Below are 25,067 nucleotides of genomic sequence, written 5' to 3'. Positions count from 1 at the left end.
CATTTAAGGCGTGAAAATCAACCTGGAATTATTCTAATTTATTTACTAATCGGCGGCTCAACGGAAAATAAATATTACGAAATCTCAAATTTTGAAATTAAATATTTGAGCCATTTTTTTTCGCGTGAGTGTTAGAGAGTTTTATTATTATTATTATTTTGAATAACGAGTACAAAAATTTCCTGAAAATAAATGTAGAGATCGGAAGAACGATTGAAAAATTCAATTTCATAGTTTTTGCAAATTTGATTTCTTTAAATTTAAAAATACCAAAATATGAATATTCGCGTTATTTAAAACCGTTTTGCTTTCGGATGTTCGTGTTAACGACTAATGTTTGCAAAAATAAAAGCCGGTTGAAGATTTTTGCGGAAACTGCGTTTGAATAGTAAAAATATAAATTTCGGAGCGATTTTTTTTTTCAACTTTTTGTGCTGTGTCATGATAATCGTGAACAGTGATTTTATTTGAATGTTGTTTTATTACAAATTCTTTTTGGTGCATTTTTCAGAAGACGATCTCTATCGCAGTTCAGAGGTTGTTGGCTTCGAGGACGAGGAGGAGATCAGCGAGGAAGAGCCGTCTATCCTGAATGAGATCTACGAAGAAGAAGATACTAGGATATGGGAGGAGAAGGTAAACACTGGTAGGGTACCCGAAAAGCCAAAAGAGGATGGTCCCTTAGGCGGCTCTGAAGAAATCTTGGGCTACTGTGCTCCTTACACGGGTCATGTATGTCGAAGGTACCTCAACGATTCCAGTCTGGTCTACTATAACTTCACGAGCGAGAATCATCCCATACCTTTAAATGAACAGATAACCGAGGAACTGTGGAGCGAGCTGATATCATCTCTCTTAGAACCTTGCAGGTATGTCCTTTAAGTTTTTGTATTTCTTTTATTAGCTACTTTGAAGTAGTCTTGTAGTATTAATAGTAACCTTATAGTATCTTCCAATTGTTTATGGGGAAATGGCTGTTAGGTAACATATTACCGATTGTGGAAGTCGTCTAATGGATTTTTGTAGAGTGAAGCCGGAAGTGATTCTTTATGGTGTCGATCAAAAAATTTCTGACTTGTGTTCGTTAGAAGTGTGATCTAAGCCTTAATGTTTAGAAAACGGGTTACTCCATGTTTAGAAAACAGGCTAGAAACTTGAATACCGTTAACGCAACGTTTGTCAACCTTTTTAAAGTAGGGACCACGTTTATAAATTAGAATATTCTGCAGACCATCTAACTCTTGACCCTTTCGAAAGCATTTTTTTAGTATATTGTAGTTACTTGCTAAGCCCTGTATGTTAGTTCTATCGTTTGTTAGCATCTTCAAATTTTTAGTTTAGTTACTTGATTTTTAAGTTACCGTCCAAGCAGAGGTGAAGTTTGATAGCGTCGAGTTGACGCATTGTAAATTTTAAAGAGTTAATAAAGAGTACTTTAACCCTTCCCTTGTGTAGTTTCCTGCTACTTCCGTTCTCAGACACAAGTTTCTCTATTAGACCCTACAAAATGTTACTACGAGTGTACTTATATTTCTAAAATGTTTAGTTAATAGAAAAAAATTGTGTGTGTTTTTAATAAATCAAGTGTCTTAATTAAATCAAGTGTATTAGAGTTTCGATAATCTCATCTTATCAACTAAAAATTAAATAAATGTTGGTACTTTCAATTAATGGTATGGATGAGCCTACGATTCTTGCATAGCTGTTTAGTTTAGTTCTGCTCCATGTTTAGTTGTATGCTGTTAAGATTCGTAGGTAAGGCAGTAAATTTAATAAAATGTTAGACGATTGCCAATCCAGACTTTCAGCTGTAGTGTGGTACACATAGTTAATTTGAATTTTATTTTTTGTCTTTTTTTAAAATTCTGAGAGGACCACAGATTGGAAAATTCTGTTCTAAACTAAAATCGATGAAATTAAAATAAAGTGGACATAGTTCCTTTTAGTATCATAGGGCTAAAATTTCCTTTCAGTATGCGTAAATTCGTAAGTATGTTCCTTAATTTTACCTGATGTATTTGGCTTAACCTTAATCCTTGAACATGTTTTCATCAACACAATCTTTATCATAATTTAAATTTAGTTTTTAAAACAGGAAGTTTAATTAAAGCAGTGAATGGACTTGGGGTAAAATGCTTCGCTAATTTTTTTTTTTTTTTGGGGGGGGGGGGGTAAGGCTCTTCAAAATGAATTTTAGTACTGAAGTCAGTTAGTTGGTCAGTTTTAGTCATTTTTGTTGCAAGATTGATGTTCTGGTATCATATTATTTCCACATATTCTCTGTAACGCTTCTTCAGTTTCTAACCTTCAGTTTGAGCATCTGTAGCTATTCTCCGACAAGGCTTTAGGCGATGTATTATACGTATAATCATAATTATTGAGATAATTTTTCTCGACATTCTCTGCAATGTTTGTTTCGATTATAGGCGTTCCTCTTAAACGCGCTTTTGGGATTTATACTCTTTGAAAATCTGGCAACGATTTGATATTACATATGCCATTTATTAAAATAACATAACTGCTGAATATGAACTAAAATACAAAATACAGCTTGAAGTGGTCAAGCAAAGAAATTCTTTAAAAATTTCTTTTTTGTGTACCGCACATAAATAAAATTTCGCTTTTATGATCATGTTTTTGTCCATTCCATGTGAATTCCGAATTCGACAAGAATTCCCCCCCCCAATGGCGAGCGCTAACCGTTTATAGGCAGGCCGGAAGTGATTTTCTCTTTATTATGGTGGCAACTAATAGATGGGTCATCATTGCCTGCTATGAAAGGAGGAACATATTACATCCATGCCTTCTCCGAGATTCGAACCGGGGCTCTTTGTCAGAGTCATTAACCGCTTTCCCGTCTGGTCGGCTGTACACAGAAAATTAATGAGCATTAAAATTTAGTGGCCTTAATACTTTCAATGAAGAACATATAAACTTTAAAAAATCTTCATATCTTCATCATATCTTCTATGATCATGATATTCAAATTATTTTGTCCAAGCCTTATGAATTAAAAACTTAAAAATTTTTTAACTTCCTGTCGACTTAGGCAACAAAATGATCAGTAGCTAAACCTAGAGATCGTAAAATTTCATTGATGAACGTATAACATAAAAAATGTATATTTGTCTAATATTATATTTATAGAAATTAAAAATTTCCATATTATAATTTTTGTAACGGATTTAACCTTGTAATGATTTCACTGCTCAAAAAGAATAGTCTCTTGAAATAGTTGAACTGAAGAACTAAATGAGTGTGAACTCAAAAACTGAATTTATGCTGAATGGTGTGTTAATTATTTGTTTTCAATCAATAAATCACATATAAAATAAGGAAACATATCTCCTTTAAAAAAATCACTGCGAATAATTAGCTTTTGGGTAGCAAAATAAAGAGTTGTATGTATTCGTAGATCTGAAAAATATATTTTTTAAAGTTCTGTCAAACTGTTCCTTTCCGTAATGTATCGATTTCCTCAAGTAAGGGACTTGGTTTCCTCATAGTATGTTAGATTATGAATAATTTAATCATTAATTTTCCTTGGACAATTTAAAATTTCTAATAATAAACAATTCGGTCTTTCCATCCGTTAAAATTATTTAAAAAATGTTTTTTAAACAATTGCGTGAAAAAGAGGAAACTGTTACCATCTTCATGTCCGCTGACATATTAGCGTAATTAATCGCTGTCCTGTCTTCTGAAACTTGTCACTCGCTAAGCATGGTGTAGATTTACTATCATTATTAACTTCGCTAATCCCTGAAACGATCACTAATCACTAGAGAAGCCTATCAGAACCATGTGATAAAAGCCCTATCGATGTTCTTATGTTTTCTGAATCATAGCCTTTAATTAATTGGCCATAAATTTACTTAGAAGGCAACTGCTTGTTAGCGCCATGTTACAATTCAGATACTCCATTTTATTCTTTTAGATTTTACTTATAATTAGCGCCTTATAAAATGACAAAATAATGAGTTAGTTGAAGAAGAATTCTTGCTTGTGATGTAAAGTAAATTAAATCCTGTTTGTGTAAACTAGTTTCGTATTCAAAGCAACTTTCTTGCTGTATAGATAAATATTTTTTTTGTTGTTGTTATTTTTATAAATAAGTGTTCTATTTTAAGCTGAGAGACTTGATAATTTATTAAAAATTGTAAATATTTTAATGCTGTTCAAATACAGATTATTCGTAATTCTGTGTAATACTTTAAAAATTCGTAACAAATAAACTACAAAAGCTTTACCAAATTTCCTGATACTGAAATCGAAGTAAATTCATCAAGTGTTTTTATTTATTTATAGAGCAATCTATATATTCATATTTGTTCATAGCGCAGACTTTAGTGCAATAATCTATTTCTTACCCGGTCTATGTATAAGATATTTCTCCCATCCCTTCGTGGTGTGGTGGTCTGCACGCTGGGCGCGTAATCCAGAGGTCTACGGTTCGATTCCTGGCGAAGGCTGTTGCTCATTTTTCAATCTCTTTTACTTCCAAATTACCTAATATCTCTACATATGTATCGAGTCAACTAGAATCACGGCATTGGTGGTACATTTTCAAAGAGCTTAAAGATGGACGAGAAGAGGAAGCACAAAGACAGTATCCTTGATAAACTTCTCTCAAAGAAGCCACTTGTAGTTCATTGAATCCGTGGATCTAGGTGGCCAAATCATTAACGCATTTTAATAACGCATCTTGATGGAAAATTCTCGATAATAGTCTTAAGTAGTGAGTCGGACAATTTTTTTCATTGAAAGAGGTAATCATCTGTTTTCATTCAACTGTAGCATCAGCTAGCTTTCTAATACGTGGTTTGATAGAAAAGCTGAGTGATTCATGTAAAAACTTTTGCCTAAATCAGGGAAAACATTTTATATTTTTTTGAAGGGATGCCAGTCATTTGCAACGCATTTTTGACGGCAACTGTACAGTTCCTGAAAACTGTGCCAGAGCTCTGCTTCGGTATCTCATGCAGAAGAATGTAAATTTAGAATATGTGTAATATCCAAAAATCGTTCTTTTCTTAGGGCTGTTTCAGGTGCGAGAATAGAAAACGTTCTGTTAATCAAGATTAGATGTGTACATAAGATTATCGAGAGCCAAACTCCTCTCCAAATAAACTATAATCTCTTTCAAGAAAGGGCCAGGTATAAACGGGCATTATCCTGGAGAATCACCAAGAATCCGTCTTTGCCTATTCTGGAGGTACATGACAGCTTCTTTGCAATAAATATGTTGGGACATCCTTGAATGTGTTAGTATGCATTGGTGCTCGTTCTGTCTATCATCATCATTAGTTTAATATTTTCTTCACTACGAAAAGTCCTAGCGTTACATTTCGATCAGCGTTCGGAGTCAAGCTCGAAAATGTTTAAACCATTCGTAAACGCAGCTTAAGATACCTTTTCATCTCCCTAAACACCATCGTCATGCTTTAGCATGTCATGACTTCCTTTTGCAGATTTACCAACCTTGAAACAGAAAATTAAATTCGTTCTCTTTACAGCCACTGCTACACCTTTACATGCTAGAGTGTAATAAAGAGAAATCCTTAATGCCTATTTCCTGTGCCACGCTCAGACATGTTCAGACACCTAATGGAGTAACTCTTCCGTCTTTTGCCATCCCCCACGATCGTGCATGTGCATTTTATGACGTCTTTCTCCGAACGTAAATATCATACCTTGTGTGTCGAAATAAATCCCGCCAGTGATCATAAATGTTTGCCGCTGCATCCGCAGAGAACATTTTTGAAATGCAGGAGGAATTTTGTTATATTCCAGTGAAGTAAAATTTCGTATCGGTTGCGTTGTTTGTTATGAAATTTTAAAATGTTTCGCGGATTTGTTTGTCTTAATGTATAATTAATTTTCATTTGCTCTTCCAGTGTAAAACTCATAAGTAAAAAGGGCTGCAAAAGCGAAATTTCTCTTACATGTGTATCGTAATGTAGTAATGCATGGCGCATCTGATAGATAGGATTATAACTAATTCTTTATTTGTTTAATTGTATGATTAAAGCCATGATATTTATATTATTGTAAGAACGTTGATGTAATTAGAGAAATAATAGAAAATAGGTATTAATTAAACGAGATTCATTCAACGAGACGTGAATTTCATTCAAATTATCAAATTTATGAAATTTCTTGAATATATCAAATTTATAAATTTAAGTGTATATTAAACTTTCTATTTCTTAACATTAGACTAAGATTAAACTTTAATTAAAGTAAAATTGCGGTGCTTTTTACTTAACAGTGAGATTTATAGTCGAAGTAAAGCGATAGTCGTTTTTAATTGCAGCTTTATTAAATGAGTAAATCCAAAATTATCAAGATATAAGAAATTGAATTTTACCATACTCAACAAGAGCACTGAGAGTTCGTTTTTCATCTTAGTCTCAAAATAAGCTACTTGAAATTCTATTAACATCTTTGAAAGAATTACTTTAGAAAATACGATTTGGAGATGACTCGTTTTTGAATAAAACAGAAGTAACTTACTTTGCATAATCAACAGTTTCGATGATAACGTAGTTTTGACTGTTTTCCATAAAAATGATTTCACAGTTTACGCGTTTTAGTTTTCACCTGAGTGGTGTAAAGAAAGAATATGTTGCTATAGTTATAAAAATTTTAAATTTTATAATCATCATTTTCAAACACTGAGCCATTGTTTAATGAATAAAAGAAGAAAACCGCAGACGTATTTACATAAAATGTTGCGTGTAAAATATTATTGCACAAATAAGTAAGTCTCCTTTTCAATATTATCTTCTTAAATATCCTCAAAATAAGTGTTAGTCTGTTAAATGTTTTCCTCAAAGTGAGCTTAATTTTTTTTAAAGCAAACGGGGCCACTTTCAATATTCCTTTAGTATTTAAATATGTAACATATTTTGCATTTTTCAGTTTTATGTTTTAAAAATATAAGCGTTAAGGATAGCTTCTTGAACATCCTATGAATTTTTTCTTAACTTTAAAAAAAAAATTATGTACTGAGTTTTTGAAATAACTGATAAATACCATATAAAATAGAATTATAATGTTTTTTCAGTTGAAATTATACATTTTTAAATCATGATTTATAATGAGCTAAATAATGTGACTTTTGAACAATCTCAAAATTAATTTTTATGATGGTTAGGACATAAATACCATAAAACTGAAAATTTTTTAATTCTATATTTTATTCAAATAGTTGCTTATTTAATTGAGAAACAATTAAATAAAAAATATTTTTGTAACATGTCTGTAAGTTAATTAAGGCTTATAGTAAAATCAATAAGAATGCTTTAAGCTCTTTCTTCTTTTTTTTAGGGGGGGTCAAACTTTTCTTCTAAAAAAAAGGAAGAAAAAGGGAAAAAAAAAAAGATCTTGGTTTAAAATGCATGAAGAAACTGCGCAACACATACTAAACTGATGAAACCAAATACAAACAAAATGCATAAAAGGATTAAATTTACTATTTTGTTTAAATAACTTACAGTGAAAAATACTGAAGTATAAGATTCTTTTACGAATTATTTTACATGAAATACAATTTGCATCAGTAGCATCTATTATAATGAAAAGTCCAGAGAGGGGAGGGGAGGCTGCAAACAGATTTTCCCTCAGGCCTCTATTTTTTGTAAATAAGGTCCTGCCTGTAGTAAAATATCACTTGAGATTTACACTAGAATGCTTTTAATGTATCCAATTTTTTCCTTTCTAAATTTCTTGAAATCCTTGAGAGATACTTTATCTCATTTTCCACCACGTAATAAATTTAATTAACGTAATCCATGCGCATTATTGGTTAGTTAATTCTTCAGAATCATGTAATTAATTTTAGGAAGTCCTTTTGTAAGAATTTTTATGCCATGAATTAGGAAATTGCGCATGACTGAAATGGTGATTCCTGGAAGACGTATTTTCCGCATATTGTGAATATATGTTAGAAAACAAACATTCAAGGATAGATTATAATTTTCCACCTGTGTGATTTTCATTTAAAGTAATTAACGTGTAGTAAATTTATTTGAATTTTTGTGAATAAAATCCTCGAAAAGCCCCAATATATGTATTAAATATTTTTCCATTATTTATGGTCTTGAAATAAAATTCCTAGTTGGCCAGGTTTTAATTTTAAGAATCGCTATTTAAGTGTATGTCTGTCCCCTTTTAATCTATTATCGAAGTTTACTCCAGTTTTCCCATTTATAGTTATCTAAATTCAGTTTGCATTAATATATGAAGCTTTATATAATAGTTTTAAACAAAAATGAAAGTGTATTCTTTCGGAAATAAAAATTTTACATCAATTTGAAGGAATATGCTGTTTTGGAAAAGTGCATGCAACGTAAAATTCAATATGAAAATACAATCTCGTGCAAGGAGATGCATTTCAGTTAATAACTCTCGCAGATATTATTTTTAAATAATTAATTGGTTGCCGTAATTATAACAATTAATTTTCATGAGTAAATCTTCGTTTTAATTCCATTCCCTTTCGCCTTTCTCTCTTCTCGCATCTGCGCTTCGCTGCATTCTACTCTTTCATTGATTAAAACTAGTGTTGTAGGTTGCCCTTCGGTTCCTCGTATCGAACGCTCGATTTCATCGCATTGTTGAATCGCTATGAGCTCCCTTGAATGTAAATATCAAGTTCAAGGAAAGGAAAATGCTTATGATTTTTGGTAATATTTATGTTGTATAATTTTCCCCCAATTTAATGCATCTTGTGTACACTTTGTTTTCATTAAGCATGTTTAAATATACAAAAAAAAATTATAGGAAAGATAGTTAATAGTTTTATTTCTTTAAATATTGATTCAAAACTCTTACTTTCAAACATAACCGTACAAAATAACGTACAGAATTTTAAGAGAGCAATTTGAACCCTGTGAATGGGCATTTCTGTAAAATAAATTAATCTCTTATATATATCCCTGTGAGAAATTTTTCAATAAATAAAATATTCATCATGTTTTGAATAGTTAAAAAATATTGTATGCCTTTATGTGTAAACATAGGTGACATATTCCAGATCTAGTTTATTGATTTAGGTCACCGCACCTTGTCTACAATCTGTATAACTATACACACTGCGGATAAAAACAAATAAATAAAAAAAATGGTACAATTCTATCTCTTCCGTTCTACTAGGCCGATTGACGAAATTGGCATGCCATTTCAGAAAAAGTCCGAGTTTGTGTCAAAATACCTATATTAAAACAAAGCTATATTTAAATGTAATACATATCCTACGTTGAGCTTTCGAGATATGAAAAACGCAAGTTGAATTTCGTCAATCGGTCCGGTAGAACGGAAGATATAGAGGTGTCTTTTGGAGGGGGCGTAGTGTACATTAAGATATATGAGAATGAATTTAGCAGCAGCTACAAAAGATTTTTTTTCTATTAATTGTTTGGTTATGAGTAAACTAGCATTCGATGTTAAATTTCTAATCAGTCAGTTAAAAATATTTATTAACTGTTAACTATCAAATTTTTTAAATTATATTTATGTCTAAAAAATAACTCCCTGTTTTGTCATAAAGGCATGTTAGATATTTTTGCTAAAAAAAGGACTTAATATTAGCAGTTTTTACAGATCCCTATTTAGAAAATTTTGCAGTTACTTGATTGTTTTTATTCTATTGTACAAAATATTCTATATTTGCATTCAGTGTTTATTTTACACAGGGCTAATTCCTTTCCCCGGAAAAAGTGAGAAATTTCGGACGTGCAAAATGAGTTTTCAGTTGCATTTATTTCGGAAAAAAGACAATATACCAAAAGTATTGACACTTTTTCGCTGATGAAAGTACATATGTACAAGATCAGTATTTAAGAAAATAAACTCTGCAGTCTGTTTTTTAAACTTCCTTTGTAATTAAATACATTTGCATTCTAATCGACTTTTGTAGGAGTGCGGCTGAAGTCATCCTGTGTTATTATGCTTTCCCCAAATGCGAATGGTCAGACGGTGTGGCTCGCCTGAAACCTCTGTGCCGTGAAGATTGCATCGCCATCAAGGAACTCTTCTGTTACAACGAGTGGGCGTTGGTTGAGGATAACAAGCAGAGAGGAATATTTTTCAAATCCAGAGGCCATTTCAGACTTCCCGAGTGCAATGCCCTTCCACTTCTGGGAAATGGAGGCAAGGAAACGTGCTCCCATGCTCATCTCACAGATATGCAGCGAGATGAAATAACTAGTAAGTTTGCTTTATATTTTGCTTATTTGTGTACTGAGCAATGAAATTTTACATTGGGCCGTTTATAAACGAACGCAACAGCAAAGAGTAGATAATTTGAAAAGAGAGTAAAGAAACAAGCAAGTTAATGCTACTTAGGTGATATCTTTTCTTTTAAGGTAAAGTGTATTTGATTGTAACATTTACTGACATCAACTAACGAACACGCCGCCCAAACGGTTTAGTGGTTAGGGGAGCCTGATTGCGATATCGAAGGGCACGGATCCCGGAGAAGGCGTGGACGTAAATTGTCTGCCTCTTCATAGGAGGAAAAGGTGGCCCCACCTGTTAAGTACCTCCATAATAAAGAGACCGCCACATCTGGCCTTAGCAGTGGCCAATGCCGGCATAGGCAACCGCCCGCCATTGGGGGGAAAAACTAAAGAATGCAGTCAGATGAAATACATTAACCAACCAAGTTGCCGTTGAATCAAGATCTGTATAAAAATAGATTTAAAATAGAATTTAACTGCTCAATCAGTAAGTTTGTTTATTATGGAACAGCCGAAGAATATCCCAATCCAGCAGCGCAAACCAAAACCGTCTAAATAATAAAATAAAATAACAAAAAAAAAAAAAAAAAAAAAGTCTGAAAGCTTTTAGATTGTTTACTCCCAAAGAGTGTTTTTATAATTTCCGATAGGCAGCCTCTCGCACTGGAGATAAAAATGTTTTATTCCCTACAGTGTTGCCACTGCTGGCTTTGATATTGTTGTGTTTTTTAATGAAAAATTCGTTAAAGTTTTATAAAATATGAAACGGACAATAAAATTCCGGCTTCCAAGTGCTCGTGTTCGAGTAGAGGACTGCTCGTGTTCGAGTAGAGAATTCAAAATCTGATGACTCTAGGTACCGTTGTTTTTCGCAATGCGAGAAACATGCATACATTCGTGTAATTTCTTCATTATTTAATTTCTTTAAATATAGTACAGGGCGATAATATTTGGTGGCAACAATTTAAAAAGTGATTCAGGCATTTGAAGTGATTCATCGCCGAATGCCGTTCTAAGACTAATAGCACTTTCTGGGCTAAAAATCTGAAAGGTTTCAGATATTAACTATAGCCTAAAGTATTTTTTTACGCTCTCGCTTATTTCGCAATCTACCAATCTGGCATTACACTCACTCATTTTATTTTTATTTATTTATTTATTTTATCGTTTAGCTTTATTATTAAGAATCGTTTTGTTTTCGCACATATACAATTCAATGTCAAAATCACAAAAATTTTAAAAGCAGCATATATTTAGAATTTCCCATCCTGATTTAAATGTCGGCATAATTTTCAAATTTTTTGCAGCCTTTCTTCAGTTATCGTATCAATATTCCGTTTTCTTTATTAAGATAAATTGCAAAACTTTTTAATCAGAAATTCATTAAAGTAAAATATGAAATGGACAATAAAACAAAATGAAAATTACTAATTCGGGCTTCCAGGTGCCTATATTCGGGTGGAGCAATATTTGATGTATCTAAATACCGTTGTCTTTTCATAGCGTGAGAAACATGCATACATTCATGAAGATTTTTCATTATTTATTTCTTTAACTATGATACAGAGCTGTAATATTTGGTGACAACAATTTGAAAAGTGATTTGGTGATTCAACGCACAATGCCGTTTCGAGACTAATAGCTCTTCTGGGCTGACGCCTCTTTGGACTAATAAAAAAAAAGTAACGTCATTTCGGGAAAATATTAAATATTTTAATCTATTGAATTTTGTGCATGTTTATTATTTAAATCAATCAGATTCGAAGGAAAACACTAATATTCTTAAGAACTGCATCTTTTGCTTTCAAATAGTTTAGTTTTTTTTAATCCACAACAGAGAGATTCAGTTTTGGAAGATAAATAGCCCTGTTTTGCCGAATGACAACAGACTCGAATTAAAAGTGAAAAGATGCTTTTAAAGTCGATGGAAAATTTCATTTCGAGAGTAATAGCCCCTATCGGGGTAAAAAAAAGGGGGGGAGAAAAGGAAAGTGCGTGGGATAATAGCTGTGATAGTGGATGTAGTTGTAGTATTTTCGAATGGGCAACGATTTCGAAAATGCTACAACTACATCCACAACGACATTTAATTTAATGCATAGAAAGTATATTTAATCTACCGGGATTTTATGTAATCGGGAGCATACAAATATTAAGCAATAGAAAAACAAAAGTTTATCGATATTTTATGCGAGTCTGAATCTAATGAAGTTGTTTAAGTTGACCTGTAAGTATTCTTTTTTAATGCCGCTTTGTATTTAATTTCTTTATTTCCACTGCTGTTTTGTAAATGTTCTAAGCTCTCATCTCATTTATTACTTAATTTCTTCATTTCTAATTATCTCATTTTTTACTTAATTTCTTCATTTCTAATTCTGTTATGTGTAATTTACTTTTTCATATTGAATTCTAATACAATATACTGAACAAATTTATGTAAATCTCCAAATTAAATTGCTTGAAAATACAAATACATTTTTTAGTTATTTGTTTGTCAATTACAATGTGGATTATTCTTATAAGTATCACCCTCTAAATGCATATTAACTAGGAACTCTGTAGTTAAGCTCTTTTAATGCAACAAAAATATCTATGCGTATGTACAGAAATGAGAAATCCAAATAATTTTCTGTTCTGCTGCCCTATCGTAAAGGATATTAATTTCAAAAAGCCGTTATATGATTGCGCATCCTCATCTTCACCAAAATATTAATACTCCCAGAAAGCTATTATCAGCTAAAGGAACTGATATAGGTCATATCTAAGAACAGGAAACACTTTATAAGTTATGTAAATAGTTTACAGGTCATTTACTAACTTCTGTCAACTGTTTATTCCTTCTGTAGTCTAAAATTAGACTTATTATGTAAATTTAGAGTTATCTGTTTTTTACATCGTTCAACTTCTAAAATGTGTGGGAATTTCTAGGCTATCAAAATTTCATTGTAGTCTTTGTTTATCAAGCTTATTATTTTTTTTTTTTTTACTTAATTCTTAGTTCCAAAGGGGCTTTGTGCCTGAAGGACTATTGTTTTCGTTTTTGCGTTGGTTCACTATAAATATCCGTTTACTTTTGAAACTGTTGCCACGAAATGTTAGAATGGCCTTCATTATATTTGAAGAAATTAAACAATGAAAAATCTGCATAAATGTATGCATATTTCTCGCATTGTGATAAAAAAACGGTACATAGAGCCATCGAATTTTGAATGACGTAATCCTACCGCGAATATGGGCATGTGGAAGCCCAAATTTGAAATTTGTTTTATTATTAATTTCATATTGTGTAAAACTTAACGAATTGCTTGATTAAGAAACTCAAGGATTTCAAAGCGAGCCATGGCAACGTTGTACAGAAGAAACAATTTTATCTCCGCTTGAGACTGCCTATCGAAATTCCAAAGATATGCTCAATTTAAAACTATTTTGCGATATTGCTCTTGAACTGAATTTTGTGATTTAAGTGCGAAGAACGTGATATTTAATAAATAAAGGTAACAGACAAAATGTTAAGAAAAACGCCCCTTTGGACGTAATTTAAAATCTGAAACCTTTCAGATTTTTTTTTTTTATTATTTTTTAATTATTATTATGTTGTATTAGTTTATTATGTCCGAACTCGCAATATTTACTAATGCTTCAGACTAAGAAGACTTCTGAAAGACTGTATTATGTTAACGCATTGTACTTTATTACCATACTCTGTATGTCTAAGTTAATATATGGTTACGAATTCTTTTCATATGTAAATAATTTTAGCACATTTTTATGTGAAACTATAGTATTTTTATATAACATAACAATTAAAATCTAAAGAAGCAAAGCTGTGCCGGAAAGGTAAGAATACAGAGGCAAATTATTTAACATTCAGTAATTGGCTGTCTCGCGGAATTGGCGAGAAATCTTCAAAAGTCGCCAAATTTGGAACCATTTAGATCCTCTCTCTGTGTAATTGTAATGTGTAATAACTGTAATTGATGTGTATGTAACTTCAACCGTATCCGTTCCTCACATGCCTTCCAGTAATTTTGAGAAATAGAATTTACTTGAGATTTCTCGGTGGCCGGATAAAAATTATATAAGACGGGTTGTTCTTCACAGTTGTTCGTTCAGAGCTAAATTCAGAGTATCGAGATACCTGTGAGAACTTGGCCTTTTAGATGTGTTTAGCATTGCACTGTGTTTAGCGTTCTTCGTAGTTTAAGTGTAATGAATGATTGTACTCTGTTATACTGTGAAGAGTTGTACGAGTGTTTTGGTAGAAAATTCCAGAATTGTGAAGCTTTTTTTTTTTCTTTTCCGTAAAATAAATTTTGTCAAGCTGTCATCAATTCTGTGTGCATTCAATCTATAAACCCGTACGTACGCAACAATATGCATAATAACCAGCGAAAGCAACTGGTCGATGTTATCGCACCTGTTTTCTATATCTATTACAACGAATATGCCTGTAACTGTGGAATTGCATTGGCGTACAATATTTACACTTGTGTGGGGAAGAGCTTAAGTGTAGGATTCCTTGAAAGAATTTATGTGTAGCATTGAACTTAAACAATTTAACAAATCCTTAAAATAATTTATGTTTAGCATTGAACTTAAACAAGTGTAAATTTTTAGTTCTTACATTTTATTTTCCCTAATTCTTTTTTTTTTTTTTTTTTTTAATAAACTAAATCTTTATTTTTTCTCGCTGGAGCTAGTATTTACGAAATTTCTGTGCCCTGGTTTGATTATTCTGGTTCACCCATTTTCTTTTAAAAAGTTAAAAAGTAAATCTACTTCTTCACCATTTCTCCAAGGTTTTGTACGTAAATGTACGGTTCTATTTCTTTAATTTAGTTCTTTCGTTTTTTCTTTCCGCTACCCTTATTTATTCAGTTTAATTATATCGTATCTCTAGGGATTGCTACGAAATTACTTTGGACTGTACAGGTACTGAATTGTATAAGTAAACGTTTCTTACGAGGATTCTTACTTGTTATAAATTGAATATTTATTATTAAATACTAGTGTGTGTGTGATTATGGCAAAGCCTCGAGGGCTATCTGCCTAAGAGGAGGGATGCCTTCGTGGAGGACTTTCTAGGAAACTGGCTCGTATACACGTTACACATGGGGAAAACCACGAAAACGCCCATGCAGCCAGCCCGTTCGCGGGATTCGAACCTCGGACCGAACTACCAGTGTTCAGCGACTTTACCGCTCGGCCGCTGGTGGGCCCTTATTAAATACTAGAATTGCTAAGTAATTTTTGTGTTTTGGATTTCGTTTGCCTAGGCATTTTGCAGCGTTCCATTTCATCCAAAAAGCGAACTAATAAAGCAGGTTTTTGGATAAGAAAAACGAGTCTTTTTATTATTATTATTATTATTATTATTATTATTATTATTATTATTATTATTATTTTTAAATGATTGTAAACTTTTTTTATGTGATGATGATGTCGCTTTCGACGCTATTTTTACGTCATCGGATAAATATCATTCTCTACCCTTGGTTCCAGTCAGATTCTAATGAAGAATTTCTAAATCTATCAATACTAATGCTTCTGATATTTACTGTTGTTTTACTTATATATATATATTGGCATTTTAGACTTGTTGCGTATAAAACTTAAAAGCTGAAAGGGAAACAAATACCAAATAATGTCGTTATAGCTCAATGTGGCTTGAAAGTCATAGATATGTTCTGTAGAATAATAATTTTCTTTTAGGGGCTGAACAAATAATAAATTATTGGTACACAAACCAAAAGCTTTTATGTATGGCTTTTTCATTTTACCAAAACGTCGACGAAGAGAAAATGATAATTGCAAAAGATAGCTTCTATAGCTTTTGCCTGCAGAACAGCTTCTAAAAGCTTTTGCTTGGAGATCGTACGTTAGAACCGATAGTCAGCTATTGAGAATGTTATTGGTAACCATGGAGATATATATACATGATAGATGAGCTAAAAAAATAATACTTCAAAATAAAAGTATCTTAATAAGTTACGTTAAAGCATACAGGGTTATAAAATGTTAAAAAAGGGAGAAATCAAGAAATATTGTAATTGGTTTTGAAATGTAAAATAAATAATGTATAAATGCTTTAAGGCGTGCAAAATGTGTACAGTTTTCGTCCCTCCTTGTCTTTCATAAGTGAAGAATTAAAATCAGAATATTATCATTTCGTATAAACGCGTTTGCAGAAGTGAGGAACGCTAATCAGTATTCATCCACTAGCAACTAATTAATTTCTTCCTTATATGCATTTATTTTCGTAATGAGGCAACTCCAGAGGATAGTTTTTGTAATTGAAATTTAATTTTCTCAGTATAACGTTACAGTTAAAAGTTAAATAATGCTCAAATGTTAAAGTACGTAAAGAGTAAATGATGTATGCACTATATATATCCTTTTTTTTTTCTTTAAGAAATAAATCAAAATTTTCAAAAGCATGAGATCAGTGCATTTTTTTAGAATTTAACGCTGTTAATGTGTTGTGTAAGATAGGGTTCATTTAGATATTTCAGAACTTTATACCTACACAACTTTATGAAATATAATATTACGAAGAGGGGGGGGGACTTTTTACGTGTTTTGCAGAAAATTTCAGCACTATTTGATAAATCTTCTGAAAATCTTTTTTTTTTTTTTTTTTTAAATAGTAAGTGAATTAGAAGATGTGAATATTTTCGCTTAAACCAATTCTTTTTAATATCCCTTATTTTCAGAGACAGGAATGGAAAACTGGCATCCGAATTCAATCTTTATGTAACGTTATTTTTGGTAAAGTGGTAATTTTTTATTTCTTACGTATATTTTGCCTAATCTTTTTTTTTTAATAAACTAGATCTTCATTTTTCGCTCTTTAGCTAGTAGTTACGAAATTTCTATTTCCTGGTCTGATTATTCTGGTTCATCCATTTTCTTTTAAAAAGCCAAAAAGTAAATCTGCTTCTTCGCCACTTCCCCAAGGTTTTGTTGCACGTAAATGTAAGGTCCTATTTCTTTAATTTAGTTCTTTCGTTCTTCCTTTCCGCTACCTTTATTTATTCAGTTTAATTATATCGTATCTCGGGGCATTGCTGAGAAATTACTTTGGACTGTACAGGTACTGAATTTTATAAGCAAGCATTTTTTATGAGATTTCTTGCTTAGTATAAATTGAATATTTATGATTAAATACTGGAACTGCTAAGTAATTTTTTATTAATATTTGTTTATTTGTAATTTTTGTAAATGCCTGTTTTTAAGGGGGCAGGAGCTATATATATTTCAACACTTTTTTTTATTTCCTTGTCTCACTAACTTTCAGTCCCCTGCCAAGTTTTTTCCCCTTACTGAAAATCGGAAATGTTTTATTTAATTAGACAACAAAGATACAGGTAAATTGATATTTTATATAATATATATAGATTATTCGTATGTTTATTAATATATGAATTATTTTAAAATGGCAGCATTTTTGTTCATTTCGTTTCTCTTACGTCTAAAGTTTAGACGTTCTTAATTTTGCATACGAAATCAGTCCTTGATTATATGTCTGAAGCCTATCTGTTTAGCGCTAGAGTTGCTATTAATCTCAATCTTCACTTTTATGTTCGAACCAGTTTTCAACATTTTGTTGCAACCGAATTTTACCGCCATGTACTGTTTACAAAAGAAATAATATGAAGAGTATAAAATGAACGTATGGCAAGATTTAATACTGTATCGGAAATTCTAAAGATATGCTGTTTTTAAATATTTTCTAATTTTGCTGTTGAATCTTATGTGGCGTAAGTATAAAAAAAGAGACATTTAATAATAAATTTAAAAAGTCGTAAAAATTGTGTAGATCATCTTGTTAAGAAAACTGAAAATTTATATGATGAACTGAAAAAAGACTGGGGGAAAAAATAGGAAAATATATGGCAGTATTCAACACACTATCGAGAATTCTTTTAAAATTTCTGTTGAATTTTTAGCCTCCTTTATTTTATATTACGAAGAAAGTAATGTTTAATAATGAAAGTAAAAAGACAAAAAAAAAAAAGAGTTTTATTAGCATGCTTGAGTCCAAGAGCAGGTAGGTAAACAGCGAGCTCAGCAAAAGCATAAAAAAACTTTTGCAAATCCTCTAGTGCCACGTTAAAATCTGAATCCTTTCTGATTTTCTTTTTGTTATAATTTCCGTTTACCAATCTGAGATCAAACATATGCTTTATACATATCTTTTCACAAAAATCTGCATTTCTGGTTTAAGCACCACTGCTTTATGCTATTCAAATTTGTTAAGTCGAGATAATAAATTATTTTCAAGAGATGTAGTCTGAAGAGTTGAAACTATATGTAACGTATTAATAAAATGTAGATTTTATAAATAAAACAAACTGTTGTATATAATAACATTAATAAAGCAGTTCTGAGTTCCTGAATCTAAAATGTTGCTGACAGATTTTTAAAGCATGTATACAGTAAAAATCCATTGTATAACATAGATATTTTCCCCGGATCGATTTTAATGCCTCATTGAATTCGAGGTAAACTAATGTTCCTGAGATTCAAAAACATTGCAAAAAGAAGTTAGGTTCTCAGCTGATCTAAGTAAAAGGCAATCACAAACTGTAAACTCAGGCTGTGATTTCTTTTCACTTAATTTTACATTCTGTTATCTCTGTCCTCCACAGCCTTGACAGTGGCCGAGTGCTGAATATTGGTAATTCGTCCCGACGTTGAATCCAGGCAAATAGGCTGACTGCGCAATTGGTGTTTACCGTTTTACCCGCATGTAACTCGGCAGCGTGCAAATTTCCCTTGGAGAGTCCTTCAAGAACGCATCCCTTCCCTTACTTAGCCTTGTGTGGTTTACCGTTTTCAGATAACCAGCCAGCCTTTGTCCTTCAGCTGTTAGGGTAAATGATTCGAAAAATCTGAGATGTCGCAGATATTATTGGTCGAAAAACACGTTTTTGGTGGGCTAGCTGGGACTTGTTTGTTCAATAACTTTCAAGAAGAAATGCCGTGAATCCTTGTCTGCGATTTATATATATGACTTTTAATTTGGTCTGAAAACACGTTTCATTGATGAAGATATGCATCTTGATCAAATAGAGTTGTCCAAGATGTAATTTATAAATGTAGCTTAGTTCTTCAGGATCTGTTCATATTTTTTCAACTATCTTTTAGCATTTTGTAGCTGTGGTTCACCAGTGACTAGAGGCCCGGTAGCGCAGTAGCCAGCGCATCGCGCAGCAGCACCACAGGTCCGGGATTAAATTCCCGGGCTGGTCAAGGTCGACTCAGCCTTTTATCCCTTGATTTCTGTCACTTGGGTCGATAAAATGAGTACCAAGTTCGCTGGGGGACTAAACACTGGGGGTCCTGCGACCAAGCTGACCACTTGTTCAGGGCATATCTTACGCACCCCGGGGCTCACGATCAACAAAGCAGAATTTCGGGCGCTGCAGGCCTTGCCCATTAGGGCTGTTACGCCACTGAGTTTTTTTTTTTTTTTTTCCCTTCTTTCCAGCGACTAACGTCTAAATGCCTTGAAACTGAATCCTGGTTTCTCACCCGACTGGATGCATATTTTCACGATTCTTGGTTTAATATATATATATATGAGCCTAATATAAATACAAGCTTGATTCCTGGAGAAAAATCTTTTCTTTCATGAACAGTACATGTAAACATGTACATATATGTACATGTAGTAAAGCAATTAAAAAGAACAGCCTTTACAATTACAGTTTTTACGCAAAAACAGGCAATTCGGCCTGGAGGCAAGAATGCAGATTTTTCGGTGCACGAAACTAAAATTTTCCTTTTGATCCCACTCGGCAAAAAGACAGTGAAAGGGCAGAAAGAATTAATTCACTAAGCCAAGTTTCAAATGACAAATATGGATGCTATAATAAAAGAAAAAGTAGACTTACCGCACTTAAACAGCTTTTAAATTATTGATAATTCTACACCTATTGCATGCAAATTAACTGAAGGCATAAAAGCCTTAACCGGAATATAAGCCCAACATAATTCAATCATTTTCAAAGCAAAAATTTTCAAAGCAATATTTTCAAATTTTCAAAGCAAAAATCATTTTCATTGTGCGGTGCACAATTGCATGTTATAGCAATCCTATATACAAAATTTCAACGTTCTGAGGCTACTCGTTTATGAGTTATGCGAGATAAATACCTACGTACGTACAGACGCTATGAAAAAATCTCTTCTGACTTCATTACAATTCGTTTTGGGAAAAAGAGTCCTTTATTCTGTCCTTACGCCCACCAGTGGCCGAGCGGTTAAAGCCGATGAACACTGGTAGTTTGATCCGGAGTTCCGCGTCCCGGCGAAGGGCTGGCTGCATGGGCGTTTTCGTGGTTTTCCCCACGTGTAACGTGGATACGAGCCAGTTTCCCTTAAAAAGACCTCCACGGGGCATCCCTCCCTTTCCGTGTAGTGCTTAAGGGCGGAGCACGTAATAAGAAAAAAAAAAAAAAAAACTGTCCTTACGTGCAGATGTCGCGTAAAAACATCGTGAAATTGCATTCGATAGCTGTCAAAATGTGTATTTTCTTTGAAATATGGCACCCGGAATTTTTCGCGATTAAAATAATTCCTTTACTTCGTACAAGGAAGTAAAAAAGCAGTCTTAGGTTGGCGTAGATTTTGCTCCTGAAGTAGAGGGACCTATGTCTGGATCGTCCGTGAAATCGATGGAGTTTTATTCAAAATCTCATTATGTACTGACGAGCATTGAGCATCTTTCTGGTAGGTGCGGTGAAAACAAGTTATTAAGGAAATGGAACACCAAAATGCTAATTGGCTATTTGCTGGGCTCTAAAAAATGAAATGCAAAATACTAAGGTAAAAGTAAAGAAGTCAAATGTAAATATCAAAGAAACTCGACTAGAATTTTATTCTCAAATGCGTTACACTAATTAAACATGACTTATACACGTGAAATTGCAATTTTTTTTAACAGGAAAAAGCGTGCTACTCAATTATTATTTAATGTAAAACTTCGGTTACCGGATTTAAAAAACAATGCAACAAATACTGTAAGTGATTCCTACGATTTCAAAATATTGTATTCCGTAAAGTATTACGTAAGTTATAATTTATATTTGAATGGAATCATAGACACACCAGGTTTCTCGCACACACTACAAATGCCCTGTATTTAGAATAGCTTTCGAGAGACTGCTGCATAATTAGAAAGACACTCGAAGGAGAGATTGGTAGACCTTCTTAACATTATCTTTATTGCGGGACACGTACTTATTACCGAAAAAATATTTTTCATCACGCATAGATCATGATCTTAACATGCAGGCCACAGTTTTATATTCAGTATCACATTTTAAGTAACTGCGTAGTAAGCAGCACGTCAAAGCACAGTGAAATGAAATAACGTCCAAGCGGTAACAGAGCTACAAGCTATATGGCAGTCTATTGGGAAAAAGGTTAGTTTTGGTTTAGGTTAGAAAGATTTTAGTTCTCAGAGTTACCTCATCAGCAGTTCACAGGCCATGCAAGATGGAATGTTCTAGAAATGACGCAAGCCAGAGAAGTTATTATGAATTTTAGAACAGAGAGCGAGAATTAAAGGGTATGAACGCTGAAGAACAAATGTTGAGGGAGCTAATAGTGAATAGCAAGAATCTATGTAACGTGTGAGTAAATCTATAAGACTTATAGTAAGAATTTTCCTGTTCGGTCGCGGGAATGAAAATGACAACGAACATGTGCCTACGCGGGAACAACAGACAAAAATTCCGGGAACGTTCTAGTTACACAATAGAAAACAAAGCCTTTGGCGCCATCTTTTGACGGATACGTGAACGAGAAACAACTAGAAAATAAATTCGTGAAATATTGACTGTTAAGAGAAATTAGAATTTTAAATATTAACCAGAATTGGAAACATTTTTGCTTGTATTCCTTTGCCCTGTTTAGCGTACATCCAAACGGCAGCTGAGATCACATACGTTTGCTAGTTTTGCATCGTGTATGCTCTAGTCTGCAGCTGCTATGTGACTCTTTTTGGGGATATATTAACTGTGTTTATATACATGCCGTCATCAATAACAACACTTGTAAAACTCGCGGAGTGCATTAATGCTGGTCTGGGTAATACTGTGAAAGGTATGGATCGAACTCAGTTACCCTTGAATGTTTGTCATGTCACCAACCCAGCACGAAAGAATATTTTCAGTGTGTGAAGAAAATTTGATGAGTTTCTTTTCAGTTACTGTGAAATATATTTAAAAATACGGTGATAGTTAATTTGTAATACCTCGGTATTGTAACGTTCAATATTAAAGCCACAGTAAGAAGTAAGAAGGAAAAAATATGTTAAATTGTGTTGTACAGCGTTATGTTACAGTTTTTTTTTTCCTTAGCACTATGCTCAGTTTTACTTGAGTGGGTGCGTATTACATTGGTTTTTATGCTTCTTCTCATTTACGATTATGTATAAAATGAAAACGGTGTCTTCTGAACAGAAATGCAGTTTACATGTCTGGAAACTACTCCAAATGCATTTTTTACGTAAAATTTTCAGAAGTACGTATTAAGCTTATCTGTATGTGGAGGGTTAAACTGGGTTTATTCTTTGTCTTAGAAACATAATGACTTAATATATTTTATACTTCCGTATAAAACGAACAAGTTACGCAGTTTTTGAAGGCGTACACTAAAATTTTTATATTGCATGCACTTTTATTAATATGTGCTTAGCAGTGAAAGTCTAGTTCCTTTGAAATAGTTTCTCAGACTAACATTTTTATTCATATATGTACGTAGTAGTTAATAAGTAAATTATAAATGGCTGTAGCAATAAGCCTACTTGTAATACTTATTTTGCAACCAGCTTTGTTTCTTTTTTTAATATAACCCTCAACTTATACTGAGACTTCTATCCCATCGATGTATGACGGTTCCAGTACTTGCTGGATCTGAATATTCGGGTTTCTTGTTTAAATGTTCGCAGTGTCTATGGAACAAGTACCGCTAGGGCCAGTTCTGATGGAACCAAACAAATGAAAGTCACTTGGTATTAGATTGAGTCTGCACGGAGATTGGAAAAAGATGTCACCCGAATTCAGTAAGACAGTTCTTGGTTTTGCCCGTTATATGAGGTATCTGGAATTTTTCGTTAATGGAATAAAACTCTGCGATTCGGTATTTCTCCTACATGGTAGCCATTTTCTTACTGGTCTGACACAGTCTTAGTGATTAATAACTTTGCTTACTGAGTACGAAGTATGATTATGTTACAACCTGCTCACACCATATTTCTTGTTATCCCGTAGTAATTCGTATCCTATATACAGATTTTCCCTCATATTTTGGAAAATAAAGTTCATATCAAGTTAATCGCTTGCTTTGAATGAAAGGCTGTCTTTTTATTGGTCTAATCCCAAATATTTTATACCTTTCCCAGATGTAAAAATGATAACGCATTAAATTTGTTCTATTACAGCTGAGTGCATTCGTGGAAAGGGTCGTTTCTACCAAGGCACTGTCAATGTGACAAAATCTGGAATTCCCTGTCAGAGATGGGATGTACAGGTAAGTTCCCCCTGATCTGTATTATTCTCATTAAAGGATTTAGTTAATTACTGAGTAATAGGGCTCACAGTTATGTCCCACCTCAGGCTTTACCACATGAGGGCTTTTTTTTAGCATAATTCCTTTTCAGCCTCTCAATCTGGGATAGGTAGGAAGGTGTTTCTAATTTCAGTGTTTCTATTCTGGGCTCACACTAAAGTGGAAACGCAACGGGACTTGATTAAAAATACGAGTATATATATATGTATGACGTGATATCACAATGATGCTCCATCCTTTAAGCTTCGTACGCTGTTTAGAAGTAACATTAATATCACTATCGCTGACAGATGATACAATAAACATGAACATTTTATTATGAAATAATAAAATGCAGTCGAACACATTTTTTCATTTCTCCCAACTTCGTTTTTTGTATTTTTGTTAAATATCTATGTCCCCAAGTCTCCCCATCAAGTATAGTGAAAGGAGAAAATAGAAAGAAAGGCTGAAATGAAAATGGTTTTAGAAGTTTTTACTCTGAATATCCGCAGGAAGAAAGTAGAGGCTTGAAGTGACAAAACTTTTGTTGCTACCTTGCAGAAAGCCCAAAGTGAGATTGTAGAACTAAGATTGATGAGATTGTAGAAGTCTAAAATAGAACATTATGAACGAAAAATAATGAAATGCTTTTTATGCAAGAAAACCCTACGTCTAACAATTTGATTTCAGTATTTCGTATTACCTATAAACTTAAAAAAAGTGATTTTTTTCTAAAATCAGCAATTAAAAATATAGATCGTTTTCCTTTTAAACTTATTAGAGAAAATGAAATGCAGTTGAATTTTTATGGAAATCCGAGTTTCCTTAGACTTGAATATTTGAATATTATTTTAAGGATTTCGTTAGGATAAAAAGCTTTGAAAACGCTCGAATAGAATATGAAATTTATGATCGTGTTCTGTGACAACAATATAAAATGAAATGTAGTATATCAGAATGCAAAGCGATGTTTAATTTTAATTATGCCTGCGTAAATAAAATGTTCTAAATAAAATCTTACTTATATATTATATAAATAAGATTATATACCTCATTAAATAAATTCTTAAAATGTTATATATCCTGTTTACCTTATTTTATAAACGTTAAAATCTTTTAGCCTAAAACAATTTAACATCTATAAAATAAGAAAATATTCTCTATTTTTGGCCCGTCACCTAGCTTGAATTTATTTATACTGTTTCAGTATATTCTTGAACAGTAATGGTATAAATCAAATCCTACGCTGTCTGATCCTGT

The 25,067-nt window shown here is 32.6% G+C and overlaps 1 protein-coding gene across 4 annotated transcripts in view; it reads left to right on the top strand.

Annotated features, from left to right (window-relative positions):
• LOC118196772 (tyrosine-protein kinase transmembrane receptor Ror2-like) overlaps positions 1–25,067 on the top strand; it is a 452,306-nt gene that overhangs the window by 396,883 nt on the left and 30,356 nt on the right. For all 4 annotated transcript variants that reach the window (XM_085820794.1, XM_085820796.1, XM_085820795.1 and 1 more), the window contains 3 exons: positions 512–869; positions 9,923–10,212; positions 23,698–23,786. In XM_085820794.1, the coding sequence (XP_085676920.1) occupies positions 512–869; positions 9,923–10,212; positions 23,698–23,786 (737 nt within the window). The remainder of the gene's footprint in view (positions 1–511; positions 870–9,922; positions 10,213–23,697; positions 23,787–25,067) is intronic.

This window comes from Stegodyphus dumicola, chromosome 7 (genome assembly GCF_044657685.1).
Source record: "Stegodyphus dumicola isolate Sdum_Otavi_A_Nest chromosome 7, ASM4465768v1".
NCBI classification, from domain to species: domain Eukaryota; kingdom Metazoa; phylum Arthropoda; class Arachnida; order Araneae; family Eresidae; genus Stegodyphus; species Stegodyphus dumicola.
This window is presented reverse-complemented; position numbering and strand designations above follow the sequence as displayed.